Genomic DNA, 16,523 nt, shown 5'->3' with positions numbered 1-16,523 from the left:
CAGCAATGTGGGACTCCTTTTCAGGTGTGCTATCTGGGCCTCACTGCGACTTACTGTGCTTGCTGCCAGAGGTTTCTCCAGGGGGCTCCAACTGGTTCTGCTGGCTCTCCTGCCTTCTGAGGGTCAACCCAGACTACCCTCCTAGGGTTGAGTGCCCAGGACCTTGCTGGTTCTCTTCATCTCTGCAAATCTCCAACAGCTCCAGTTGCATTTGATTGTGCTTGTTAGTGGTCCTCATGACCACTGACCCTTCTGCAATCCAGCGACCATCGAGGGACAGCTCCTAGGTGACTTCAGGGACTCCTCTGCAGCTCCTGGACTCCACAGCTGGACTTCATCTACCACTGTCAACCTGGATCTTCATCCACAGAAGTGTGGGCATTGCCTCCTGCCCCACCTGGACACTCCTGCGTGGACTGGACTCTGTCCCCTTATTTTGCAGGTCCTCTTCTTCCAGAATCCACTGTTGGGTTCCACAGGCTTGGTCCTGCCTTTGCAATATTTCAATTACGAGTCCCCATGTTAGCCTATGGGATGACCGGGTAACTTACCTCAGCTTTCCTGGTCACTGGGGGTTTTCTAGATTCTTACCTCTTGGGCTTCTGCTCTCTCCCAGCCCTTTTCTAACTATTCCATAACCTCTGGTGGGAGACCCATCCTTGCATTCCTCTTTTTTAGTATATGGTTTGCCCCCTCCCTCCCTCCCGAAGCTCCTTGTTATTTTGTGCTAATTCCTAGTACTGACCTGTGTATATTTTGTGTGTACTTACCCCCAGTAGGGGGTTTGCCTATAGTAATCTAGTTTTGTGTTCCTGTAATAAAGTACCTTTAGTTTTGCAACAATGTGTGGTTCCTATCATGTGTGATAAGTTGCTGTGTGACTGCTGTGGTATTGCAAGTGCTTCACAGTCCTCCTAGATAAGTCTTGGCTGCTCACCACAGCTACCACTAGGGAGCCCTGCCAGCCTAGACACTGTAACGCTATCTAATAAGGCTTGCCGGGACCCAGTGTAAGATGTAACACCATGGTGGCCACCACACAGTGGGCCAGCCTTCCTACAGAGAGTCTTCAAATGTGTGCTATAGGTGCTGAACAGTTGGCCTGAAAGTTGACCGCAAACTTGGGTGATCGGGAATCTTCAAACCTGCACCTTGGGCAGGGCCTGCAGCTTGGAGGTGACTGCACATAGAGGCCCAGAGACATGGAGAAGCTTTAGTGCAGCACATGCGCGGCACTTTGATCCCTCACATTTTTCTCTTTTACACTGTCAGTATGAAACTTGTGCTTACAGTTTCAAGTAAAGATTAATGTTTCAACTACAATCCATTAAATTATTGAAATAGAAGAAATATATCAAGTGTATAATATTGTTAAAAAAAATTCAACTGTGGCTTTAAAGATCAATAGAAACAAGTGGAGAAAAACGGTTTGTGCAGATATAGTATTCATAATGTTAAACATTAATTTTAAATACATCCATGTATTCTTTTAAGAACAATCGTAGTAAGCTACCACACTTAGGCAATGTAGTCTGCAACTTAGAGGAAAATATTTAGCGTCTCAGTTTGTTTTGCTTTCCTTATCTTATGACCGAGCTGACAAAACTTTTCTGGAATGCACTTCTTAGTTTAAAGAAGACATTTATTATTATTACTTCACCACGAGGTTCCTGAGAGACGAGATTAGTAGGTTGGAGGCACACGTTTAAAAGTAGTTACAGCAATGAAAGCAAAATATATCAAAGTACTTCTCAATTGCAATGTACACAGCAAATACATGTGATTATATTATAGCATAACTTCAAAGCAAAGAATAAAAGTCAAAATTCATCACCGTAGGGCCTATCACTGCTCGTCATCCTTCTCATGCCTGCAAGTTGATGACTCCTGTTCAACTGCGAGAAAGAGAATTTCCACCCAAATGGGAGGTCAGGCAGCTGACGTCCACTCCTGACTGAAGTCCTGGAAAATGTCCCCTTGCTGCTGCCCAGGGACACCGTAAAAAGCCTGCTAACAGGCCCCTTCCTCTCAGAGTTGGGAAATAAACAAGCCATAGGAGATTGGCCAGATCACCTAAACCGCGCCTCTTCCCAAGGCTGAATAGAAAGGAAAACACAAAATATACGCTCTCTTATCACGCTTGGGTTCGGTGTAAACACAATACCAAAACCACAGCTTGGTCTATCATGTGGAAATACACAGCTCATCTGCAGTGTCTCAACTGCAATGTCGAACTCCATGTTAAAGCCAATAGGCAGCCAAACTGAATACAACATGTAATGTGCTACTGATGAACACTGAACAACTAATATGCGCAGTGGTGAAACACAAAGTCATTGGTCAAACACAATTAATGGCATAACACAGTTCTGTAGCACAGTGCCATTGCTTCTTTGATGGCTGTTAGTCCATGGCTCTTGAACAAAGAGTTCAAAACACGTTTACACAGGGCAGCGGATATTGTACATAAAAATACAAAATGAATTTTTATTTTAGGGCCACCCAGTTTTGCAATTGCTTACACTGCCATCAGTGTTTGTGGATGGCCATTTTGTTGTGAAAGTTCTTCCGGCGGTCACTGCAGCTTGTTGCTTGGAATGTATTTTGTACATGCTTAATCCACACACTTTTCCTCAGGACATCCATAGTGATAACTTCTTGTAAGGCTTTTAGATGCACCTCAGCACAGGAATTTAGATGAATCTTTACATGTAGTAAAACAAATTGCAATTCCATTGTTTCCTCTATGGGTTTGAAACCAAGTTCAAGCCGTAAGGGTTTCAGTGGGGTACCTTGGCCCAGGAGCAGAGTTTTCCTCAAGAAATGGTTCTTAATTTTCTGAAGCTTGTGGATCCTTTTATAGCCCCAAATGTCTGCTTCAAAAGTCGTTGCTACGAGCACTTTCATCTTCTGTTCTTCTAGGTTGTCTTTTATTGAATCTCCTCCTATGTTTTTCTTGCAATGCACGATTGCTTTAACACTTTGCTTCATTAAGCATGTTACCTTCTCTTTCTTGTGAATCCAGAAGAGTCTAGTGCCAAATCTGATTTCCAGGCATTCAACATGTGATTCTCTTTATATTGGTACGACATTGATGGAGAAACTTTGTTTCAGTGTGGACTTCAGGTTTATGATCATGGATTTAATTTTGATTGTTTTAATTGTTTGCTTGTTTTTTCCTATGTATGCCCAAAAGCCCCTAATTGTATGGTGCATTGCCAGTTCGGTCAGTGTCAGGACAATGGCATCATCTGCAATTAGTGGGATCGTTACCTTTTTACCACCTAGTCTTGGAGAGTCCAAGTTCATGTTTAAGAAGTATGTTTCAGTAACGGTTATGTAAGATTAAATTGGGTTGCAGCTGGACACATCCTTATCAAACCTCAATGTTTATCACAAAACTATTGGTTCACTCTCCATTACTGCATTATCTCACTTTTCTGAGTTATGCTGATTTGACTGAATCTGTACTGTAAGCAATTAAACTGGGATTTCTTGTGCTTTCAATGTTGATCACAACAGTTCCAGTCGATTGAATTGTAGGCAGTCTTCCTATCAATGAAAGTTTGGTATTAACTAAGAGCTGATATATGGTATTGGAGTGATATACTGTTCATAAACCCTGATTCCTGCTTCCAGGTGAACATTGTCACATCTGCTTCCCCATGATGCCAGTATCTAGAATCTCCTGCTGTCTCTGCAAGAGCCTTATTTAGTGTGTTCAAAGTTTACTTCAGGATTTCTTTTTCGATTTGAGTTTTTCTATCCCTTTCTACTAATTTTTTAAGGCTTCCTCTCCAAATGGATGCTCATGTCGATGCCTTGGCATCCAAGCTAACACTTCTTTTTTCTTTCTGCATTCTAGTCAAACTAGTTCATTATGTTGTGTCTGTGTGTACCAGACTTGGTGATACTAGGGCGTTCCTGCCTTTGTGTTGTTGTGAAGTATGTGGAGGTCGTTTCAAGGATTGTTTCAAATTCTTCAGTGGTATCTCAGCCACCTTATATCCATAGTTGCTCAGTTTCATTAATCTAGTGACCCTGTAGTGCATAAATGTGCGGTTCTGTGGCTTCTTGAATTTCCAGCTTCCATCGCAAGGCTTTTATTGTAGGTTTCAAGGTTATATTTGCACAGACCACCCAATACTCACCTTGTAAGGCAGGTTGCTTGAGGTCAGCAAGGGTCAGCTGGATTTGTAGCAGGGCGCGTAGTCACTTTCAATCCTGCGTTCCACATAGGTCTTACACTACAATCCAAGCTTCCATATTTATAAATGCTTGTTCAATTACGCTTATTCTATTTCCTGTGTGGTAAGCACTTCTTGCTGGTACGCCTGACTTGGTTCACCCATTTACAAAGCAGAGGACTCCAGGCACCTTTAGGTCTTCGAGAACTTTTTTTCCATTGTAAATCTGGTGCCAGTATTCCCAATGATCTTTCTTACTCCAGGAGCTCTTTTTCTCCCACCAGGTCTTGCGCTGAGTTAGCTATAGACTACTAAGGCCTGCTTAACGCTGCTGGCTGATATTAGGGATGATGAGGAAATCAGAGGCACCGATTGTGTCATAACTCGATCCTCCTCATTGGAATTCCTTGGGAATTGTAAACATGTATAATTTGAAGTGTGAATTTGTTTTTAAAAAGAACGTGCTGCTGATGCCTTCCCGGGCTTGCATTAACATTAGCAGCTGAGGAGTCTGAGACGCAGAGCAGCAGCCCCCCTTTTACTTTTGATATTCCTGTTGACTTTCTTGCCGGTGCACGACAGGTTATAAAGCTGTCCATTGGAATCTCTCAAATGACCAGGCGTCGTGAAAGTTGCATAGATCATGCTTTTTCATAAGTGGTACCTAATCTGCATCCTCTGATTTTCTTTTTAGTCCTCATATGTTCTAGTTTATGATCATGCATGGAGTCCTTGGGTCAAATTTAAGGCTGTTCTCTCGCTCCCTGATTTATCTACAAGCAGGCCCTGCACTGAGGGGCTAATCCTTTGTATGCTTTCTGGGCCGGCCAGTAATAGCTACTGCTGGCAAAGCCCATTTTTCATATTCAGTCCTCAATGTAACTTTTTTGTTTTGCATTTTTACCTCCTTCATGCCTGTTGCTTTTTAAATGTTCACTTTTACTGTTTCTTCAGTTGGCATTGGATGTACTCTTGGCCCATGGAGGGCTCTATAAGCTACGTTCTTTGAACTGGTAATATGTTTGGTCCTCTTCTTCGAAGGAATTAGGATTGTTGGGTATGGAATATTTAGTTTTGTCCTATTTGTAAACCACATTTAAGTAAGATGGATTAACTAGCTAGTACTTTGCCTACAATGGACCTTGAGGTCCACGAGATTGCTGTTGATTCTCCCTGATCACCACTCTTTTCTAGAAACCTGACTGCAAGTAAATCTTGAGAAGTTATTTGCTCAAGGTTTGGTATTGCTTCCATTCAATTAAGTATGTTGCCTTTATTAAGTATATTGTTTGAGCCACATCTTTGATATATTGGAGAGAGAAAAGTGTTTAGCTGGGTTTATTTCTTGCGTGGATTTTGTTATCTAGATAAATACTTGCATACTTTGCGAGGTTGTATACTTCTAGTTGAAGTTCAGTATTAATTCCCATCCGCATGAGTGTTTGTGTAAACAATATTTTGGAGTTAGGCTGGTCCAGTTAATCTCCAGTTGTGTTCCACAGCCCATCTCTTCTGTGCCTCGTCAATGCTGCGCTGATCCAATAAAGGCCCTTTTATTTGGGCATGTTTGCTTCATTTTGTGTGGCTCACCTATTTACTTCAGGCTCTTGGTAGAACTACATTTTGTGTACCTTCTACTGAGAAGATGTAGTTACTTGTTTCAGCCAGACTCACTCAGAATCCTTTAAGAATTATTTTGATGATTGTGGCTCTGCAGTCTCTTCTACAGAGCAAACAAGTCTTGTGACTCACCAATTTTGGGATTGATGCCAGAGTTTGTACTTACTTTTAGCTTTCTGTGATTTGAACTTCGTATATTTTAATTTATGAAACAACTAACAACTTTTCATTGTTTTCCTCGGCAGTATTGAAGATGAGGATTTTTCTTGAGGTTGCATTGTCTATTGCTTTCTGTTTCCAACCTGTTTTAGTAAGTGTATCCCCAGCTTCTTCTGGGTGTTTTTGTTGTTGTTTTTGACAGATTCTGATTGCTGTCATTACCCATGTGCGTGACACTGGTAAGTTATGCCTCGATTTAAGAATTACAGTCCGCAGTTACTGTCAGGATTACTGCAAGTGCCTCACCTCGTTTTACTAGGATGTCTGAGCAGTGGGAACTCATTGTTTTTGTCGATTGCCTCACTGCGGTTTCCGCTATCACTTCCTTTCCTAACACAATCCTTCTTTTAATGGTGGACCGTATTGCCATTTCCTCCACAATTTTAATTTTAACTTCCAGTTTTTTTGACTGGCAACTGAAGGCCCGAGCCATGGCGTCCAGGGTCCCAATGTTAGGATGGACTGTGGAGGTAGAATTACAGGCTGATCATTTGCTTTGAGGAGTGCCATTTACATCACATTGCTATGTCCGTAAACTCACATAGGATGCAGCCATCTGAGGTAGCCATTTTTCTCGTAGGTGCTTTGGGCTTTTATGATCAGTCCAGCGTTCCTTTTATCGTTGTCTTTCATACCACCCACATGAATAATAGCTGCGATATTGTCATTATATTTCTGCTTTTCAGTGGTCAGGTTAGTTGTGGGTTGCTCTAAGTCTGGGTTTATCTTCTTTGTAGACTCCATTTTAAAAGAATTAGTTATTTCTTGTATACCCGTTTTTTGTTGTTTGGTTTACTGTTTCAAGTGCATTACATCTACCTCGTTGGAGGAATTGGGAGATTGGAGCCCTTCAGTGGGCAAGATTTAGTACCTTCTCTTACTTCGGAGCTGATCTTCGGTAGTCTCTGGTCATCTTCCAGTTATCGCTCTCTCGGGTTGGTTGCTCTCCTTTTACTAGCTGCTTTTGCTGTAGTTAGTTATACTGGTGCTAAATCTTCTAGAATATTGGTTGGTTTTAGCCGTGTTGATGTTTGAGGTAATAAACTGACTTTGGAAGGATATTTATAGCCTGAAGTGATGGACAAGTGCTAGGAAGCTGCTATTTTGGATCATAATTATTTAATTAATTAAAACCGCCTTCCATACTCGGGCACAGACTTGGCTACGTCTATAGTCCAATCAATAAGTGCATTAAGTGTCAAGTGCGTGTGAGAGGTAATCCTAAACCTCACTCTTGGGAACGTGTGGGGGTCTCCTTGTGAACTCCCTGTAGGCAGCCCCTCCTGGCAGCGTTCTGCTGTGGCATGGGGGGGGGGGCTCTACTCGACTCACTTGTCCTCCTGAGTCGTAAGTCAGACCATAGCCTTACCACCTAGTAGTCACCTCCACGGTCCACGCCACTACCATGCATCCAGCGCCAATGCCACGGATAGCACACCCTACACACCTGGGGTCCCAAACAAGGAGCTGGGGGCCTGGGGCCACAGGATAGTGTAGTTGGGATAGTGATTCTACTGCAGGAGCAAGAAGGCCAAAGTGGGGTACAAGCGCCTGGCAGCTTCCGCCATCTCACGTGCACACAGCAGACAGCAAGGAACAGCTAGGGTAGTGTTTCTCCCGGTTCACTGTGTCTGCACAGGTGCAGCACCGAGGCAGCGGGACTCCTGCCTGTGTTAGACACGCTTTCTAGGGCTGGCTTAACAGCACAGTTGTATGCATGACATATTCTCAAACCTTTAAAATGTTCGGAGGGGGAGGGGCTTTGGCTCAACCCAAGGAGTACACCATCTCACGTCATGCTATTGGCAGTTTGGTGTGTCATTCCACCTCCTATGGTATTGTAATGCTTGTGTGGCTGTTTTACAGCACAAAAATCCACTCACTCATCACAAATCCATCTCGTTATGTGTTTACATGCATTTTATACAGAAGTCAATTCTATGTTGTATTTTTCTAACTGTGCCGTATGCTTTTTAATTGTTTTCGCAAGGGCTCGATTAAAAGCTATTACCACCATCACTTTCATCAGCACCAGTCCCTTACTCTTGGCCATAGCAGCATTTGTGAACGCCATCGTTTGCCGGCCTTCCCACTGACGTGAACGAAGTGAGCGCCTCGACTTGAGTTGGAAGAGCGCCTCGTGTTCAGGTGCCAGGAGGCACTTGCATGTGTGAGGCGTGCTTCTGCATAAGAGCTCAGGGAGGCAGTTCATTTGAAGGGGCACAGACGGGATCTGTGAGTTTTGCTAGAGGAGGAATGGAGTATATATTGAAGCATCCGGTAATGTTGAGACTAAGTGGATCGAGCAGGTGCAGCTGGTGTCATATAATTCATTTTTGCATGACTGAGCGGCCTTGATATGCGTCATGTTCACCTTACTTTCCGCATACTTCTTACCCCTCTGCCCCCAGATTTGACCTTTCACCTCCCTCCACTGCGAAGCGGCGTGCACGTTCCACGAGCCATTCATTAGGAAATAACATCGACGTGTTTCAGAAAGGATTAGTTTCTAGGGTGTGGAAACGTAGTAGCAGTGCACCGCCTCAATGTGGCGTACGGGGTGGTTTGAAAAGAAGGCTCTGCTATTTCCTTTATTTGGGGCTTAGCGTGCCTTGAGAGGGGTATGAGGCGCTTTCTAAATCCACAGACAGTACAGTTTATTTACAGTTACGCCTCGGGTGTCTGTGCTTTAGTGCAGTATTCTCGCTTTGGGCAGTCCCTAGCGGGGCTGCAGGCAAGCCCCCCCCCCGGAGATGTGGGGGATGCCCGGCTAGAGTCCTCTTGGACCCTCGAGCCTAACACGAGCCTTCTGCGTCCTTTTCACGCGCTGTCACTTTTTCTCCTGCGAGCAGCAGGGAGGCCGGCCTTTGAGTGACCCGGTCCTTCCGGGTCTCAGACCCTCTGCTAATTAAAAACGGACATTGAAACGGGTAACGGGTACATTCATGGGCTTAACTTTACAGGCTAATAACACTGGCAGATTTCTGAACAAATAATGTTTAAAACCTTGACGCAATGCATGTCAGTGATTTAATTCTCGCGTATATTTCACTTGATCTTGTACCAAAATACCGGTTGGGTTGCAGATTTGGGATTACAAAAATTCATACTGGCATAGGCCACGCCCCTCTCGGAGAGCCCAGGTTCTTCATTCCACCTAAAGCCCAGAGAGGAGGGACTGGCCTGCGCCCGAGGAGCTCCTTTCTACCCTTACATACTCAACACTCAAAAAGCCCGTCAGAAGTTCTAAACTGCCCCGATTTACAAACATGAGGCAGTTTTTTTTTTTTTTTTTAACGATCTGATCCGATAATGGAAGGCACTTTTCTTTGGGTGCCCGGGCCTATTTTGTCTCCCAGTCCGACCCGGGACGGAAAGAAGGAAATAATTCACCAGCTTTGCCCTTCATCCTTTCCCAGGGAGACGCTGCCCATGCAGAATCTCTTCTGTATTTGAGGGAAACTTGCATTGCTGCCATCATAATTTTCGGGCTCCTCCGTGCAGCGTCGGATTGGGAACTAAATTAGGCCCGGGCACTCCTTAAAAAAAAAAAAAAGAAGTTGCCCACGTTCCCAGATATCGTGCCCTTTAATGAAGCATCAATAGATTAGTTTCATTGGACTCATTCTTATAGAAATGTTTGGCAACTTTAGCATTTTGTAGCTTATAGAGCCAGTAACGTGTAAAAACTAAGAGCACTGCATGTTGGCCAGGGGGAGCGAGGTGACATATAATGGTGCAAGGGCCACAACACCTGATCTGATGGGTATTAAGGTTTTTATGTATGAAGATTCCTCTTTAATTATTATGCTCTGGCCTTTGCAGAATTTTAAAACATGAACACTGGCCGATTTTTTTAAATATTTTTTGAAATTTTGTATAGGGATCTCCTAAAAAAATATATATTTTTACTGTTTGATTAAAAAACAAATGATGGAATGTGAGTGTAAGCCGCGACTTTACAAATGAAGGACATTTGTTACTATTATAGAGTGGTGGAGAGACTGCACACTGCTCATGGCTCAGAGTAGCTTAATGAACGCGGGCGTTCCTGAAAATGGTGTTCAGTTACCGGTTAGGCGATCCCACACGTTTAATAATTTGCACCAGAAGGAATTTGCAGTGGCATTCCAATGGCCTGCCGGGGAACTGGCGAATATATTAAGGGTCGGTGGGCCAGGTGACAGAGGGCTTAGAGAAGCCCGGCCTTCAGGTGACTCTTAGGCGCTGGCCGATCGGCCAATGCCCGACTGCCTGCATTCCTTTGGTGTTCTTGGGGGTTTCAAGCTAGCCTAGGTAGGGCACGGCCAGCAGGGCGAGGTGTGTCAAGCAGCTAGGACACATGTCCAGGACGGCTACCACGCCAAGCTGAATGATGCATGATGTCCAGGGCGCGCCGACTCCCTGTGCCTCCAAGGACAGGAGACTTCCAAGCAGCAGTAGTTGTGGGATCCAGTGCCTAGAAGCAAGGCGTCTTCTGGTGTGAAGGACAGCCTGCCGCTGGGGGAATGATGGGAAGGGATGGGGGGTCCGCAGGACATTGTGTGTGGGTGAAAGAAAAGCCTGCCCTCCTGCTGCTAGTATTTCACCTGGGCAGAGGAAGGAGGGCCCTTTGTGCACTTAATTATCCCCCCCCCCCTCGTTACTGGTCTGGGGAGGGAAGGCTATTGGGCTTTGTTACCATTTGCACTGCCCAACCAACTGTGGCCACATATCAAATGGGTTTTGTCGTGCTGTGCATCCTTCCTGAGTCCCCCTTTACGGAGGAGTTTAATTTTTCTCATAAAGAATATGGCCCTTCCAAATATCTTTGTTCGTTTTATTCATGCTGAAATACTCCATACCTTCATGTTCACTCCTAATCCTATCACCCGGTCCCACTTAAGCTCTCAGTGCTCATGCGTTATACCCCCACCCCCGTCTGTTCTCACATAATACTTAGAAGTGCCCCTAGGCACTATAGAAACAACAACCATACACAAGTCCATACCCCTTCTTCCCTCCTAGTCCCTGTACCTTGCATCCTTTTTTCTTTTACTCTGATGGCCTTCTCTCACTACCCTTTATGTGTCTGCCAAGCGCTGCGAGACAGAAGACGGGCCGCGAAGGTGCTATGCAAACAAACATGACTTGAACTAGCGTGTCAGACCCCTGCACGAGACAGTGAAGACGGAATATTACGATTAGGACAGAAACTCGCTAATTTTGGAAGGAAGCGCCATTACCTGCCTCTGGGCACCGGAGATACGGACGTAGTGCCTCGAGAAACGCCGAAGCGAGCTGGTATAACCCCTGCTCCCCAGCGCTGGGGATCGTTGGTGCGTTGATCAGAGCGATCTCTTGGCTCCGTTACTCGTTACTAACGTCAGATTAGTGAAAAGCGCAACCTGCTCAGTTATTATCAGTCTGAAACCGGCGACCCTGCGCACCCGGTTATTGAGCAGCAGAGCGGATAGCCGAGAGAGAAGTGGCTAGAGGCGGTGGGACACCGGGAGCCAAGTGAGCGAGAACACTGAGACAGAGGGGAGTGAAAGAGGGAGAAACAGAGGAGGGGATAGCAAGAGATGGAAAGAAGGAGGAATGCAAGGCATTGCAAGACAGAAGGGGGGCAGGGGAACGAGAGACGTGTGAGATTACCGTTATGTTTGCCACCTCGGCTCGTGCTTTGGATCTTAGAGCCAAGCCGGAGCCCAGGCTCGGCTCTTCAGCGTATTTCTCTGGCTCGCGCACCTCTCCCCTCACACTTCTGACTCCCGCGTCCCTGATGCTGCGAGGTATGTTCGGAAGGTGCAGTATTTCTGACGGACGCTCAGATTTTGGGAGGATGGTAGGAATGTGGCTGGTTTAGCCTGGGGGGGTGGGGGGGGTGTTTGGTGGGGGGGGGGGGGGGGGGAGCGCTAGGGGTGGCTGGCCGTGTGTACACATAGCAGGTAGAGGGAGGGGTCCGTGATATAATTGCGGCCTCTCAGCCGGTGGCTGTAACTTGAACCCGCGGACACCAGTGAAGCCTTAACTCAGACGCTCCCAGCTGCAGAGGAAGATGGAGGAACGCCGGCTCCGGCTGCAGGAAGAAGCAAGCAGGTAACACACATGCATTATACTTGTACCACAGGACGCATTGTCACGGGAAGGGGGAGAGGTGGTTGACGGGCTTAGGGTAAGAAATCCAGGGGGGGCGCTAGATTTACGCGGCTTCTGGTTTTCATCGGATGTTATATATTATGGCCCTGATGACCGGGGTTTGAACCTCAGAACCAGCTTCTGACCCCAGAGGCCCACACTGGAAGGCTAACCTAGGTCTCTTTGTACTAATGTGGTGCTTAAAGTGAAAGGGAGCATTGTTTACTGCACATTGTCTTCTGGACAACTCTTCCATGGTCTTTACTGCCGCGTGACGTGAACTCTCGTCCCATCTCCCACAACAGCGGCCGCCGAGCCCGCCGGCGCCATTAATGCCCGGAGGCGCTGCTGCAGGCGCCGCTCACTGTGGTAGAGCAGCTTTGCAATCTCCGAGAAGCCACCGCAGCGTTATCCTTGTTTCTTTTTTTTTTTTTTTTTACCGCTGTCATCTATAGCACAGCGCCGCCTAAAGCCGCAGTACCTGATATTCAAGCCTGCCCTGTACTCCACAAGAAGAACGCTGCCCGAGCTCAGCACGCTGCGCTCTCTGCAAAAGGCCGGGATTTCAGTGTTTGGCCCCAAGTCTTAGGGGGCTATTGCCAGATTTCGGGGAGGAGGGACAGGTAACGATCACGGTCACCCACACGCCTTCTCAAAACAGCAATAATTGACGCTGCGCTTTGGTTAATTTTTGTAACGTTAAACTTGGGGACTCGTATCCTAACATGTTTTACACAGGACAACACTGGAAAGTATATTGATTCGATATTTTGGTATTATCAGTAGAAACAGAGAAGAATTCTTCCATTGATAATGGTCAGAATTCATCATCATTTGATGTAAATGTAATCATCACAGTATACACATTATTCCTCCAAGGACTTTACATTTACTTCAGCTCAAAATAGATCACAATCCCTATGTACATATATTAACATCCCAATACATTCATTACTTGATCATGTGCATTGTGATGATTCGCAATCCTAGCACTAAAGTAGCCAACTTGTGTTTCGCAGAATCTCCACTTCCTCAGGGCTAGACGATAGCACAAAACAGACAAGAAGATAACACCCAGGGAAAACGTTGAAAGAACAAACAATTAATACAAAAACAATGAATAAACAACAGATGCAGAACCCATAATATATCAATCTGTTAAAAGTATATCAAACCCAGATGCCACACCCCAAATAGAGTAATAAAGGAATAGTATTGACTATGCAACACCCAACAGTCCAAGTATGTAGATACCATAGCACAGAGAAGAATAATTTCCAGTAGCGCAGATGGAATCGAACCAGAGAAATAGAGGGAACAGGAGGACAGGTGGCCTCTACAGAAGAAGCCAGAGAGCCAAGATAAACCCTTTACCCAGCAGTAGATGGAATACTTCTCTGTTTGTCACATACAGGAATTCACAATCCCACTGTTCAACCAAAAGCAGACATCACTGGGTCGCCTCCAGTCCCCCAAATCAGCACATAAAGAAATTACAGCGACTTACCAAGTCCAAAAATCACATTGAAACAAATAGATATCTTCATCCTTCACAATGTGCTTCGCAATGAGATAATCGTCCACCTCCAGTGAGACATGCGTCCAAAATAGCAAATACATGTCCATCTAATTACCAGCCAAGGTGCAAAATGGCAACAAATTCAAGCATGCACAGTTACCCATCTAAAGAAAAACCGTCTAATCTAATAACATCCCCAATACACAGAATAATATAAATAATCACAACATGCCCACTTATATAATCGAAACAGCACACACAAAACAAAAGAAAAAAAAAACACCCACTGCAAAGACAAGCCTGTACATCAAAGATAGCTAAAAAACATGGATTGAGAACGCCTGCTCAGCCCAACATTAACACCACAGCATCCCAGATTGTATCTTGACAAACCCTTCTACGCTCACAAATGCCGAATAGTTGAATTCATGACACTCCCCAGTCTCACTCTTTACTTGCGTAAGTAATACCAGCATCAGTCACCTTATGTTACATACTTTAAAAAAAAAAAAAACCTTAAAAAAAAGAAAGGAACAAAGAACAATTAGTCAAATTCACCTGACTCTACCAAGAGTTTATGCAAATTCTATCAACCCTTCCATATAGTACAGTCAGCTTCTGCCTAACAGACTAAGTGCCGCTGTGACACTCCTTAGCCCACGCAGCACTACATTTGGTTTTACATGGTACCAGAATGCTGCAGCTTGCTGTTCTAGGATTTCTTCATATATGAAAACATAGATGTTTATAGAGTGCATGATTACTACGACAAGCAGACTGTTGGCAGCACCAGAGCAGGGAGTCTTGGTAGGACATACTAGGTGAAGTAACTATTCAGATAGCAAAAAGAATAGGAATACAGGGCATTGTAACAAAGGCATACATCTTTGAAAATGCATCGTTTTTTGAAAAGAGAGCAACATAAGCAACTAAAGATGGATGGAAATCCATGAGCATCTATTTAGTCAAAAAATTACACAAGCAGCTGCACTCCGAAGTTGTTGCAGTGTAGAGACAGCCACATTAATGCACAAAATCTGCATCCTAATAGATCACAAGAAACAAGTAGGGTCTAATTAACATAAAACAACCTACTTTTTAAGTGCTTCCAGGGGCAATGAGGTGCAGAGAGAAATATTTGTCTAGGATCGCACAATATGGGCAAGTAGAGGAAAATTGGGGTAAAATTACAGCCTTTGACACATCAGTCACTAGCCCACATTTATTCCAAGGCTGACCTAGTGCTCCCTGGTCTACACTGCTGCCTCCAGAAATTGCTTGCAAACAACAAGTTACTTACCTTTGGTAATGCTCTTTCTGGTGGATACTCTAACCGCAGATTCCTCGCCATGCTAATATTCACCAAGCTTCACACTGGATACAGAACCCTCCTTGACCATAGGGAGACGGTGGCCCTGATGCTGCTCGACCTCTCTGCTGCTTTCAACAGTTTCCCACCACAACCGCATCAACAGACTCCACAACATTGGCATCCGTCAAAACACCCTCAAGTGGATCACCTCCTTCCGCACAAGACGCATACAGAGCATCTGGCTGCCTCCCTTCACCTCCAAACCTAAGGACATCTTATGCAGCGTACCCCAATGATCATCCCTCAGCCCGACCTTGTTCAACACCTACATGCCCCCCCCCCCCTTTGCAGACATAGTCAGATCCCATGGCTTCAACATAATTTCTTACGCAGATGACACTCAACACATCCTCTCGCTCACTGAAGACCCCTCCACTACCAGAATCAACTTCTGCAAAGCCATGACCAATGTAGCCAACTGGATGAAAGACAACTGCCTAAAAATCCTCCTGCTTCTATACCCCTGGCACGCTCCGCAGAATATTCAGATGGATCCCAGTTAACTCCAGAAAGACTGTCACTCAGGCCCTTGTCACCAGATGCCTCGACTACTGCAACACACTCTACGCGGCATCTACACCCAGTTCCTCAAAATACTGTAAGACATACAGAATGCTGCAGCCAGGCTCATCCTAGACCTCCCCAAATGGACCATATCACCCACCACCTCAGAAACATCCATTGGCTCCCCATCCAAAAAAGGTGCCATTTCAAGATCCTCATACACGCCTACAAAGCTCTGCATGATCAAGGACCGGCCTACATGAATCATTGACTGAACTTCCACCTACCTGTAAGACACCTGTGGTCTGCCTCACTAGTCTGTGCATACCCCCACCCCAGCATCCGTCGCACCCGCAGCAGGGATCACTCCTTCTCCTAAATCACTGCCAAGACCTGGAAGAACCTACCCCTCAATCTTGGTACAGCACCCTCCCTGGCGGATTTTAGGAAGAAACTCAAGACCTGGCTTTTCAACAGATGTCATACCCACAGCACCCAGATACCCCTGTGGGTGACAGTGCTGCACTATACAAATACTGATTGCTTGTATGATTAAAGCATTAGTCCTCCATGGCAGTAGGTAGCAAAATGCAGATACGTGCTGACATTGTTTAGTTCAAAAAGTGTTGAGCGTAGCTGCATCGAAGCGGCACCCAAGACTGCTGACCTCAGTTGCTTTTGTAGGCTTGTCCACATCCTCAGACGCAGAGCCCATCAGCAAATTAGCAGATCTCTATCTCTAGAGTAGGAACTTCTTAGAGTCTAATTCACCAAATGGGGAATCCTGCGCCATCAGCTCAGATGTGAAAAGAACCAGCTCAGCAAGTGCAGTGGCACTGGAACTGAAATAAATGGAACCTGAAGCAGGTTCAAGGGGCACAGGTGGGGCTGAGAGCAAACCCACCTGCGAAAGTCCATCTGGAGGCTCCTCTGGATCCTTAGGGCCTGAAGGCACATCCGAGGGAACCTATAGTTTGTCAAA

At 45.4% G+C, this 16,523-nt stretch overlaps 1 protein-coding gene across 1 annotated transcript in view; it reads left to right on the top strand.

Annotated features, from left to right (window-relative positions):
- VPS9D1 (VPS9 domain containing 1) overlaps window positions 1-16,523 on the top strand; it is a 372,961-nt gene that overhangs the window by 116,642 nt on the left and 239,796 nt on the right. Inside the window, exon 7 of the mRNA XM_069216666.1 lies at window positions 12,055-12,107. Coding sequence (XP_069072767.1) covers window positions 12,055-12,107 — 53 coding nt within the window. The remainder of the gene's footprint in view (window positions 1-12,054; window positions 12,108-16,523) is intronic.

Source organism: Pleurodeles waltl, chromosome 12 (genome assembly GCF_031143425.1).
Source record: "Pleurodeles waltl isolate 20211129_DDA chromosome 12, aPleWal1.hap1.20221129, whole genome shotgun sequence".
In the NCBI taxonomy this organism is placed as follows: Eukaryota; Metazoa; Chordata; class Amphibia; order Caudata; family Salamandridae; genus Pleurodeles; species Pleurodeles waltl.
Note: the sequence above shows the minus strand (reverse complement) of the source record. Positions and strands in the feature narration are given on the sequence as shown.